The sequence below is a fragment of the Jaculus jaculus genome, chromosome 10 (genome assembly GCF_020740685.1).
Source record: "Jaculus jaculus isolate mJacJac1 chromosome 10, mJacJac1.mat.Y.cur, whole genome shotgun sequence".
Classification (NCBI taxonomy): Eukaryota; Metazoa; Chordata; class Mammalia; order Rodentia; family Dipodidae; genus Jaculus; species Jaculus jaculus.
This window is the reverse complement of record NC_059111.1, coordinates 38,613,064-38,625,801: the sequence shown is the minus strand read 5'-3', so window position 1 is coordinate 38,625,801 and position 12,738 is coordinate 38,613,064. Positions and strand designations below refer to the sequence as shown.

General features: G+C 47.2%; 1 protein-coding gene across 4 annotated transcripts in view; it reads right to left on the bottom strand.

The window, feature by feature from the left end:
* The window catches only part of Col12a1 (collagen type XII alpha 1 chain), a 124,160-nt gene extending 116,255 nt beyond the window's left edge, over positions 1-7,905 (bottom strand). For 2 of the 4 annotated variants that reach the window (XM_004660403.2, XM_045161056.1), the window contains exons 1-2: positions 7,768-7,905; positions 4,364-4,470 (exon numbers count right to left, since the gene is read on the bottom strand). In XM_004660403.2, coding sequence (XP_004660460.1) covers positions 4,364-4,436 — 73 coding nt within the window. In that variant the 5' untranslated portion in view covers positions 4,437-4,470; positions 7,768-7,905. Of the gene's footprint in view, positions 1-4,363; positions 4,471-6,883; positions 6,904-7,767 lie in introns of those variants that run through there. The other 2 variants (XM_045161057.1, XM_045161055.1) reach the window with 2 other exon arrangements.
* Positions 7,906-12,738: the final 4,833 nt, after the last annotated feature.

Genomic DNA, 12,738 nt, shown 5'->3' with positions numbered 1-12,738 from the left:
TCTGCAGATAAAGTTAAAATCACGCATTAAAATATCACCTTTGGGATAAAGAGATTGCTTAATGGTTAAGCACTTGCCTGTGAAGCCTAAGGACCCCAGTTTGAGGCTCAATTCCCCAGGACCCATGTTAGCCAGATGCACAAAGGGGCACACACATCTAGAGTTCGTTTGCAGTGGCCAGAGGCCCTAGCAAGCCCATGCTCTCCCTCCTCCCTCCCTCCCTCTCTCTCTATTGCTCTCAGATAAATAAATAAAAGCAAACAACAAAAAAAAATTTTAATGCCACCCTTAAGAATTACTAAGGTCCTTAATCTGGTATTTATGATAACATGGAGAAGGTTGTTATTCAGTGGTAGAAACCTTTCAATGGGTACAAAATGTAATGTGTTATATTCCTTTCAGAGACATTAATTTAAATAGTGTATATTTAAGGGTATTTACTATACTATCAAAGTTCATTTCAAAAATTAGTAGTTTGAACCATAACATTCCAGATAAGCAATCAATAAATTTATATACATTACAAAATGTGCTCTTTTCATAAACTGACTGGGTAACCAGTTTCTAAATAAAAAAAGGAAGCCAGCCCTAAACTAGTAGTTTTGGGTCTTGTCTGCATTGAGTCTTGCCACATAAGATTAGCTGACCAAGTATTCAGGCTCTCACATTTTCTCATCTGCAAAAAAGAGACTAGAATAGATGATGTCTAAATTCTTGAGTTTTAAATTTCTGAAGCATGTTAAATATAGAACTATATATTAATTAGCCTCTTAACCAAGACTAAAGCTATAGCTTTAAATCACTATGAATTAATTAATATCTAATTGTTTTTTCTATTATAAACTATAAATAAGAGTTACAAAGCCGGGTGTGGTGGCACACACCTTTAATCCCAGCACTTAGGAGGCAGAGGTAGATGGATCACATGAGTTCAAGGCCACCCTGAATTTACATAGTGAATTCCAGGTCAGCCTGGGCTAGAGTGAGACCCTACCTTGAAAACAAAAACAAAAACAAACAAACAAGCAAAAAAAGAGTTACAAAACTAAAGCTTAGTATTTCACATAATTTGTGTCTATCTCAAACTCGATTAATTAGAAAGGTGCCCAATTGTTGGGGCCAATAACCTTCAAGTGCAAAGTAAAGCTGTCTAAAACTCATTAACATATGATGTATGAACCAAGAATTTTAAAAAGCTTAATGAACTCTATCCTGTGGCTAAAAATAATAATTGCTAAAAGCAAAAAAAAAAAAATTCCCTTATTTCTTTATGACACAATACAATAGTATGAAATATAATTTTTCATACAATTAGGAGAAAAACAATGGGAGCAGGATAGGGCTACTATTTCTTAAAAAATATAAAAATGAATGCCAAAATATTTTAATTAATATCAAAAAGATTCTATATTTTCAACATAGAAAAAAGGTAGTGCTTGCCCTCTGGCTAGCTCTTTGGGTAGAGAATGAAACTCAGAAACATGAAGGGCTAGGAAATGGTGAAGAAGCCATATAATGACAGAACAACTAAGAGAGTCATAGAAAAGAAAGAAGAGTAACTATGGCCCCTGCAGTGCTCGTACCAAAATGACACAGTACCAAACCCAGGAGCAAGTTGAAATTTTGAAATGCCTCCAACAGAAAGATTTCATAAAAAAAAAATCTGTTTCCCAGCCCAATGTCTCCAGAATGACTTTGGCCACAAATTTTGTTAGCCCTTCACAGGCTCCTGGGGCCACTTAGTTGGTAGTTAACACCAGTAATGTACTGTCCTGCAAGGGAGCAACCAGCCCCAAGTGACTCTCAAGTACTTGACTTATGGCCAGTCCAAAGTGAAAATGCTACCAGTATAAAATAGACAACCAATTTTAAAATTTTAGAACAAAAATGCAACATGGCTCACTAATAATTTTATACTGAGTACATGTTGAAATAATATATGTAAAAATTAATTTTCTGTTCTTTTTTATTAGTAGAAATGCAAGAAAAATTTTAAATTACATGTGTGGCTTGCATTTATGACTCATATTTCTATTTGGCAGTGCCAAACTAGAAAACAAAGCCAAAATAAAATAGAATCTCATTAAAATATACTGACCTAAGGGGGTAGGAGTCAAGAAAGACATAGCTTAAGATAAAATATAAGAATTATGGGGCTGGGCAGATGCTCAGTGGTTAAAGGAGCCTTCTTCCTTACAAAGCCAGCCAGCTCTGGTTCAGTTTCCCAGTACCCATCTAAAGACACATAAAGAGGTCCATGTGTCTGGAATTCATTTGCACTGGCAAGAGACCCTGGTGTACCTATTTTCCCCACCCCACCCCACCCCACCCCACCCCCTCTCTCTCACACACACACAAATAAGTAAGAAATAGTCTTACAAAGACATATGGAAATAATCAGAAAAGTTAGTATTCTTTTAAACTAAAGTTACTAACTAGCCATGATACAACTCAGAATTGATTTTTTCACTTAATTTCAAACATAACTCTTAAGAATTTTCAAATCTTTTATTTTCAAAAACCATTTCCCTATTGATCTTTATTAGTTGTGTGTGGTATGCATGTATGTGTGAATGTGTGTGTGTGTGTAATGCATGTGTGTGTGAATGTTTGCGTCTGTGTGGGTGCACTCATGTGCAGGTGTGATTGCATCTATCTATACAATTTCTATGGAGGCCAGAGGACAACCGTGGGTGTTTTCCTTAGGAACACCATCTCATTGGCATGGAGCTCACCAGTCAGATTAGACTAGCTTCATGGATCCTCTTGTCTCCAATTCCTCAGTGATGGAATTATGGGCCCAGCCAACTTGCCTGGCATTTCTTGGGTACTAAGGATAGAACTCAGGTCTTCATGTTGTAATGCAGGTACTTTACCCACTAAGCCCTACAAGTAGCTATTTGCTTAATGAGCAACAAATGGGCCAGTACAGTGTATTATCTAATAATATCTTCAGTAGTAGTGCTTCCAGAAGTTCCTCAAACAGAATTCCTTCCTAATGAAGACACAGGAAGGGTGACTAAGAGACTATCTCATCAGAGTACTGACTTCAGGAGGCCCTCAGAGTGGCCACTGGATTCACAAAATACTCATCAGGTTAAGTATGGACAAGATTATATTGACCTTCAAAATGCATACATTTTGGAGTGTCTCTACTTTTCCTAGTCTTAATTCTTTGTAGCAGCAGTTTTGGAGTACAAATTTCTTGCTCAGAGTTCCCATGAAACTCCCTTTCCCAACCTTCCTGGCCCGTCAAGAGCTATGGCCTAAAGAAACCTTGCTCCCTAACTTTTTCAAGGACTTTTTTTAAAGTGTCTTTCATAACATTAACCCATTTATTTTGCAGAATAATTATTCAGTTTTCTAGGTCTCCAGTGAAAACTGAGGAAAGGCCGTCTGAGGTAATTAAATAGAGGTGGCTTCCAAGAGGGTCCTGAAACACTAAAGCAACAAAGGCACAGAAACAATAAAATTAGGTTGAAAGTCTAATAAAAGCCCTTCCTTTTCCAGAGGGCCAGGCCATATGGGCCCATAGTAGAACCACAGCACAGAGCCTTTGGCCACCTCAGCAAAGTGATCAGAGGAGGCCAGGTCTCCCTGAGCCAAGGCAAGAGCATAGGGAAGGAGTGTCTTGCTCCTCCTCCAGGTCTGCATCCCTGGCCCAGAGCCAGCATGTCTGAGCTGGGCTGTTCTGGGCCACATGCCTGGGGACCTTCGAAGGAAACAGCAGCAGCAGAGTTCCTAGGTCACACGCACAGCCTGGGGTAGAGGGTGATCTCTGCTTATCAACCCTTCCCCTGGCCAAGTGACCTCAGCTCCTTCCACTGCCACAGAATGTCTAGCCAACTGGGCTCCCCACAGAACACGCAGACTGCAGAGCTGGCACTGTTGCAGTCCTTTATTTCCTGTTGTCATCAAGGTCACAGTCCCGACCCAGTTGGTCATCAGCTGAGCGAGAAGGACAGTTGTGCTGGAATGCTCCTGGAGCCCTGGCCCCATGGTCCTGTTGTAGAGTGTCACCCTCTGGGAGTCTGGTCCTCTGGGCATGCGTCGTTGAGGTGGCAGTGTGGACAGCACACCGCAGAGACAAGCACAAGGAGGCCACACAGCACTGTACAGAATGGACTAAGCAGAGTACAAGGGCTGGACCTAGAGCTGGCAAGTGGACAAACCTCAGAAGAAGGTGTTTCCCCAGAGCAGAGGAACCACTAGAGACAGCACTGAGAGCAGAGGAAGCCGAAGAAGCTACAGAAGCAGGGAAGAAGTGGTTTCCTCTTCTTTTTCTTTCATTTTTTTTCTCCCCGCCTCCCTTTCTTAAATTCTGCAGCATCACTTGCCAAGGAAGAAAGAAAAAAACTTTTACCTTCTGCCTCAATGGAAGACAGTACTAGGGCAACGCCCAGGGCTGCAAGCACTGGGGACATCCTGGTCTGCATACTGGCCTCAGAGCTCACAGCCTCATGAAGAGATCTGCAGGAGGAAGCAGGGACCACATCAGAGCCCACTCTGAACAGGCCTGGAATGGGGTGAGAACTGGGGCCTGGACATGGTCCAGGACCCACCCAGAGCAGCCAACATCACCACAAAGCCCAGCCCATCGCATAATGGACCTATTGTGGAGCCATAAAGTCAAGTTCATCAATTAAGGTTAATGATGGCATTAATGGGAGTGTAAAGAGGGTCTTGTTTCCTGGGCACTGATCTCTGAAAGGCTTGACCAGCCTCCACATGACTCCATCTCACTAGGATGATGACGAGATGATAATTCAGAAGTCATTTTATCCCAGACTCAAGCAAATGTCTCTTCCAGCTGTGGACTCTGTTTGGGCTTTTTCCTAGCTGCTGAACTCTTTAGATAACTAACTGTCTTTTAGTCTCTGGGTAATTTGGAAAAGTACAATAAACCTCTTTTACTCTATTTTCCTTATTTTGTCCTGCCTACAAATATGCTTTTAAGGCCCAAAATGGATTACACAGGAATATGTAAGGCCCACCTGAAATTGGACCTTTCTGCTAACCATGCTGTTTTCACATTACCAAAGATGTTGGGGGAGGTTCAGAACTCTAAAGTTTATTTATTGTGCATTTTAGACACAAGGCCATAAAAGAAGCAAAACAACCTTGTCTGTCTTCCAGTATTGTTATTTAAACTCTCTGGAATAATTGATGTTTGCATCCAGCCTGGAAGATTACAGTTACATGTGCTCCAGAAGAGAATATGTTCTATACTGTTTATTTCTGATTTGTAACTAGGTTATTAAATCCTTAAAGACAAAGAATCTCATTCATCTTTCCCAACACACAGTAGGTCTTTAACCAGCAGAATGGAATCTCCTAAAATATTCAATGGTCAAATCTAGAGACAAAAGCTATTAGCAATGAGCTGAACTAAGAAGCTGCCTATGGCCAAACATAGAGAAACAAAACAGGATTGACCTTGAGGCGCACAGATGAAGCCACACAACAAGAAAAAGAAAGGAAGGGGCCCTCATGCTTGGGAAGTCAAAAACAAACCAAAGGTTGAGGTCTCCTTGACAGATGAACTGACAATCTCCAACTATGCCTTTTCAAATTATCGGCACAATGCCTTCCATCAGTTTTCCTTGCCTGAGTGTAAATTGCATTTTTTTAAAATGTCTGATGAGCAGGTGAGCCAAACTATCCAGAGCTCCTTTGTATGAACAGCCAAGATAAAATTGTGGCGTGGGGGGCTGGAGAGATGGCTTAGCGGTTAAGCGCTTGCCTGTGAAGCCTAAGGACCCGGGTTCGAGGCTCGATTCTCCAGGACACACTTTAGCCAGATGCACAAGGGGGCGCACACGTCTGGAATTCGTTTGCAGTGACTGGAAGCCCTGACGCGCCCATTCTCTCCCTCTCCTTCCCTCCCTCTCTGCCTCCCTCCCTCTTTCTCTCTGTCACTCTCAAATAAATAAATAAAAATGAAAAAATAAAAATAAAAAAAAAATTAAAAAATTGTGGCATGGCTCTGGGGATGCAAGGATTTTTGTTTGTACTGTTGTTTTTGGAATTGTTTGGAAATATGGTCTCACCTAGCCCAGGCTGGCCTCAGTTTACTGTGTAGCCAAGGATGACTGACCTTAAGCTTCTGATCTTCCTCTGCCTCCGGAGTAATAAGGTTACAGGCGTGCCCCACCATGCCCAGTTTATGGGGTGCTGGGAGCCTAATGCAGCGCTTCATGTGTGCTAGGCAAGAGCTCTACCTTTCCTTGGTAATTAACAACTATGGCATTTCTAACCCACCCTTATATTCATTTAAAAAGCAAGAGGTGAGACTGGCCTATTGCTCCTCTCACCTGCATTTAACTTTCGGAACTCAGAAGTCAATCGCGAAAAGTTAAAGGCTCACAATCGACCCTTGAAAAGCTGTGTGAAGATTTTTATTTTTATTGATTGATTTGTGTTGCTAGACAAAACTTGAGGATTGAAAGTGCTTTTTTCTGGGTCTAGAGCGCCACCTATCGGCTGTCTGACTAGGCCTCAAGAGTGAATCCTCTCAAATGTGAACACACTCATCTTAGCCCCTCAGGAATTCCGTCCATATATGTTTAAAAGAAGGAAATTTTCTCCCTCCATTTTAGCCAAAACATTTATCTAATGCTTAGCAACACTTAATTGAGCATTCTCAGACATAAATGTCTGAAAGTGGCCGCCCCTACGTGGCAGCAAGGGCTCCCTCACTTCCCACTCATGAATGAAAATGAGTCAGTCTGGAGATGGGGGCGCCATGGGAACTGCTATTCTCCGGAAAGCTCGCCCCTCCCCCATCACCCTCTGGAAGAGGCCAGGTCCATCACTCTCGTGTAGTTAAACAAGACACACAGGCGCGCGCTTGCAGAGCCTCTCTATTCCTTACGTCACCTACCTCTTCTCTTACCCATTGCAACCTTGATCTCACTTAGCCACGGAGGAGTTTAGCTCTGGCTTCCTTTCTTCCTTCCCCAAGTATTCTTTAGAAGGCTTATTGGTCTGCACTGCGGGGAAGGGGGGATCCCAAAGAGCGATGAACTGGGGAGAGGAGAATTGCAGAGAACGGGAATGGGGGTCCAGTTCGTCTCCCGGGGTTCAGATCCTGGTCTATCAATGAGCTGTGCGCGCCAGGCTCCCTGATCTCCCCAGTCTAGGATTCCGGGAGAAGCCACCTCCCATGGTCCCATGAACCCTGGGCAGGACTTCAACCAGTGCCCTCAGGAGAGACAGAGAGGCGATTTTCTCCAGAAACTGCAGAAGGTTGGCCAGGAATGAGTCCCCTAGACAGTTCTACCACCCCGAGTGCCTGGAAAAGCAGCAGAAGTCGCACCCTTAACCAGATGCCGGCTGAGAGCTCGCGCGCGCACTTACGCGCGCGCGCGCACAGCCTCGACTGACTGCGGAGCTCTCCGCCCGCCCTTCCCGGACTTCTGTCTGGGGCACCATTAATCCAGCTCCCAAACCCCCACCCCTGCCCGCAGGGCTCCCTGGCGTAGCCACAGCCGCGGAACCCCGTGCACATCCCACCGAAAGCGACAACTGGTGTGGAGGAAATCCTCTCGGATGGAAACGGGGCGAGGCATGGCGCGCGCACATCGTCCTGCAGGGGCTTAGAGGGAGCCGTGCCTCCTGCTCCCGCAAGCCCCCAAATAAACCAATACCCCTCCGCGCCGCCGCCCGTCTCCAGCACATCTGCACTCCGCGCCCCGCGTCGCCTAGGCTCCCGGCCAGGTGCGGGGAGGACACGGCGCTCCCGGGTTACCTCTGAGGAAGACTTACTTGGGAGACGGTGACAAGAGCCAGACTGGCCTGCGGTGGCGGTGACGGGGCGGCGGAGGCGACCGTGTCTTCCCTCTCGAAGCAGCCGGGTCGGATGGCGCTGCGATCGGAGCACCTGGCGGCGGGACGAGGCCGGGAGGAGCGGGGACAGCGGCGGGTCGAGGCCGGGAGGAGCGGGGACGGCGGCGGGTCGAGGCCCGGAGGAGCGGGGACGGCGGCGGGTCGAGGCCGGGAGGAGCGGGACGCGCCGGCCGAGGACCGCGGCGTCTGGGGCGCCTCGCCTTCGTCGAGTGGGACGAGACTCCGCGCCGCGGGCTACTTAATAGAGGGCTGTTCCCGGCTCTCAGTTTACTCCGTTACGAAACGCCTGAGCAGGTGGAAGGCTGCCACGGGTGATGTATGCTCCTCCGGCGGCGAAGGAGGTCTGCTTTGGGAACGTGTGCATACTTCGAGCATTCCTTCGGCGTGAGGTGGCGATCGCCGTAGTAGCGGTGGCCGCCGGGGCGGGGGGAGGGGACGGCGCAGCTTGGTTCCCTGCCAAGGGAAGCCGCTGCTCCCCGGCTTGCGGCCGCCTGGGGTCTCGGATTTCCCTAGGCGTGCGATTTCCTTAATAAATTTACTTTTTTCTAAATTAAGAACAACGGGACGAAGCAAAGCGGTTCTTAGTTTCAGAGCGGCAGGATGTGTAGTCCGTTCACTCACTGGCACTCCATGCCATCCCCATCCCCCACCATCCCCACCTCCACTTTCCTCCCCCTCCGTCCTGGGTGCACTTAAAACCGATTTACAAGCTTTCCATTAACTAACTGTCTGTGCACGCGGCGGGTCTTCTGTCTTTTTCAAACTCAAAGCTGCTATTGCAAACACGGAAAGTAGGAGACAGCATTGCTTTTCCCAGGCCAGTCTCCTTATCCTGGTGCTTAGGGGTGGGACCGAGAGGATTTAAACTTGAGTGTGGAGGAAGGAGAGGAAAAATATAGAACCTCGGGGTTCAGAACTGAAGACCCTCTGGAACAAGTTCCATCCACCATAGGAATTCCTCGCTCAGTTGGAAACAAAACCTGACCTGAGTAGGGACTTGAGACTGACAGCTCTGCTCTTAAAAATTCCTCGAGGTGAAAATGACGAAGAGGAATAGGTTGAAAGCCCACACACACACACACACACGCGCGCGCGCGCGCGCGCACACACACACACACACACACACACACACACACACAAAACCAAGGACACAAAATAGGAGCACGACATTCTGCCAGCACCATGGCCTCTTTTTACAGCTCCCTCACTCCTGGAACCCAGCCCCTTGGCCCTGAATGGGACTCTGGCACTCAAGGTTTCCAAACGGTACAAGAGGACTCATGTGAGGAAGCTGCCAGCAGTCACACTTAGCTATCAGAAAAGCGCTACAAGTGTGGTTCTGACACACAACTGTGTGCTCAGAAATGACCCCTTGAATCCCTGGGTTGGGCTAGTGGATGTGGAAAAGTGGGGTACGTGGAAGGGACTGACAGCCCTTAATAGAATAAACGTAGGCCACGTCTCCGGTGTAAGCCTTCCTTTCCGGCTTGATCTCGGCAAATTTGACCTTCCTTCCACTAAGCACCATAGCCTTTAAAATGACACAAACTTCTAGTCGCTCTTTAATGTCCCTCCTGCACTTCGCCCCACACACAGGCTGCCTCTAGCCAGAGCTGAGGGAAGCAAGAGAGAACTAGGAGTACAGAAGCAAGAAAAATGCACATTCTCTACGCACGCCCGGCCCACTCGAAGTCCTGCTGGGCAACTTGCACAAAGAGCCCACACAGTGCGCAGGCTTTTCCCCTTCGGATCTCAGTCCTAGTGTCTGACGAACCCCCAGCGTATGTGCGCATCCAGAGGATGGACACATCAACGTGTGCAAAGCTGGCGTGTCACAGGCCTTGTCAGGCTTACAGCGACAACGCCCTGAGCAGCCACTGGAGAGCTGACCTCAGCTCACAAGCCTGCCCTGCACCGGTACCCACACGCGACGCACACATGCAGGGAACCGAGTTCAGCTTGGTTCACAGGCACGGGTGGATGAGTAGCAATGACAAGGACGGGGGGAACAGAGAAGTGCCCAGGACCGGGCCGAGGCCCCAGCATCCTCTCCGGCTGCACCCTAGGGACAAACACACACACACACACACACACACACACACCACACACACACCGCCCCCACTCCAGCCGGGGCTATTGCGCCCGCAAAGTTTTTCTCTTTGACTATTCTTTCTTAAAAGGTATTGTTTTTTAAAAAAAAAATGTGATGGCAAAGTTACATGCTGAAGTTACATTGAGGGACATGTCACTTAAGTTTGGGCGTTGTCTGCCTGTGCATCACTGCAGGAGTTAAACAATCACCCCCGGAGCTTATGAACTGTATCTGTGGGCTTCCTCCGAAGACGCTTAAGAGACTGGGTGAGATTAGCACTTTTCGCTCACTTTTCAGAGTAGCGTGCATGGCCCCAGGGGCGCCTTCCCCTTCCCTAGGTTTTCTGGGATGCAATAAGTTGGGCAACAATTGGCACAAAGACGTGTAGGTAACACACGCCAACAGCTGCAAAAGCCCTCTCTTCCTCCGAAGAAAATGCTCCCTACGCAAAGCCTCCAGGTGTCACAGGAAGAGGAGGGGAGAGACGGTCAAGAAGGACAGACACTAATGCACAACGTAATCCAAGCGCACACACTCAGGGGGCCACAATGCAGAGCGAATACACCAGGGAGGCGCCGTAACCTGCCTCCCCCCCCCCCCCGGGCCAGGACGCGGACTGCTCTGGCGGGGATAAGCACCCTGTGCCTCCCGCGGGGCCTCCGGCGCGCACTGCCCCTTGGAATCTGCTAAACTGGCAGTAAAGTCCACAGTGCTTGCTGGCTGGGGCTCGGCTGCGTCCTGTGGCCGTCTCTCGGGAACGTCGCCTAGCACTCGGGTCTGAGTGCGCCCTTGCTGCTCCCACCTCTTCTCCCTCCGAGGCCTGTGCTCCGGAGGGCTCCCATCCGGACTCCTGGTCCCACAGCGCGACCTAGCGGCAAATGAAAGTCGGCCGTGGGAGGACAAAGCTGCAGGACAGAACTGAAGGAGGTTGATAGCTTTATCAAGTAGTTTAACATCTATCGCCCTTCATCCATCTGATTCCTAGGTAGGAGAGACCTAGCAATGATATAGACACAGGCTTCTATGTGCCTGTTAAGTAGAGATTCTTTCCCCAAAGCTGTGAGGTTCAGGATCTGTTAAGTAGAGATTCTTTCCCCAAAGCTGTGAGGTTCAGGATCAAGGTACAAGATATGGTATCAGGATGGAGCTGAGAATCCAGCATCCCTATGACCTTGAAGAAAGTTAAAATGTGTCTGGAGTCAAGGAAGCCAGCGTTCCTGGAGACAGCTCAGTCCAGTGTTTGCTCTCATTGCGAATTCTGGCCCACCCACCTCAAGAGACTCCGAGAAACTAGGGCTGAACATACACTTACTTACCCAGCTCTGAGGGCTGTTTATGGGGCCATGAGCATCTGGTGAAGCAAGCTCCTGGTAGCTACAACCTTAACATAAGAGCAGAGAACTAAATGGGGAGTTCTTGGAGGAAAAATTACAAATGGCTAAGGCACACTTCAGAAAATGTTCAACATCCCTAATCATTAAGGAAATGCAAATTAACACAGCTATTAGATTCCACCTTACTCCAGTAAGGATAGCAAGCATTAAAAATCAAATGGAAACAGATGTTGGTGAGGCTGTGGAGAAATACGAACACTCATTCAATGTTCGTGGGAATATAAGCTGTACAACCACTGTGGAAATCAATATGGAGACTCCTGAAAAAGAAGAATATAGAGTTACCAACAGACCCTGTTATTCCCTTACTGGGCATTTAGCCTAAAAGCTCCACATCTCAGTTCAGAGATATTTTCTCAGCCATGTTTATAGTTACTCAATTCATAATAGCTAAAAACTGGAATCAACCCAGGGGCTCATCATTGGATGAATGGATAAAAAAAGATGTGGAATATCTACATGATGGATTTCTACTCAGCAGTAAGAAAAAATGATACATTGAAATTTGTAGGAAAATGGTTGAAATTGGAACAGATCATTCTAAGTGAACTCACACAATCACAACTGTTGCAGGATCTCACTCATCTGCAGTTCCTAACCTGGATCAGCCTGACCTGCTGACTTAACTGAATAGCATCTTGGGGCTTGGACAATAGGGAGGGTAGGACTTGGGAGCAGGGAAAGAGTGAGGGGACACAAAACTGAATGCAAATTGAACTGGTACCTTAGGATTCTATATCCTGAAAGTCAGACTAAATTGTGGGACCCTCAAAAGAACCTTAGGGAGAGCACCTGAATCAAAAGGCCCTGGAATGGGTGTGACAAAACCTAACCTCAAGTTTCTCCTGTTTCTCTTTCTTCTCTATATTTTTCTTTTTTCTTTTCCCTTGGTGCTGGCCTGTAATTCCCTGTGCCAGAACGTGGTCTACATCCACAATGAGCTGTTGATCAGAGAGACCTACTATATCTCCCAAAACAAGCAAGACATTTGATTACACACCAGAGGTTAATGGTAAAACCCTACTGCTATAGACACCATACGCTGTTGGCACGGACCATGGATAGACCTGGCTGGAATCCAGAGGAGAGCCAGTTCCCAGACAATCAGCCCATCTAGTGCTGGAAGGCACTACATGAGCTACCAGGGGAAAGTGGCCAACATCTGTCCAAGCAACTCAAAGTCTAAATGACTCAGAAGCAAAGAACCTGATGTGATGGTCACACAAGTGCAATAGTGGCACACAGCCATGGTGGGTAACCAACTGCTCTTGGTTTGGCTAACAGATATGCTTAGGGGAAGGAAACCATATCTGGAACTAGGAACCAAGTCAGAATCATATTCAGATAATGATTCCCCTTTCCATTGTTAAGCTCCCACTAACCTTAGACTATAAGAGGGTCTAC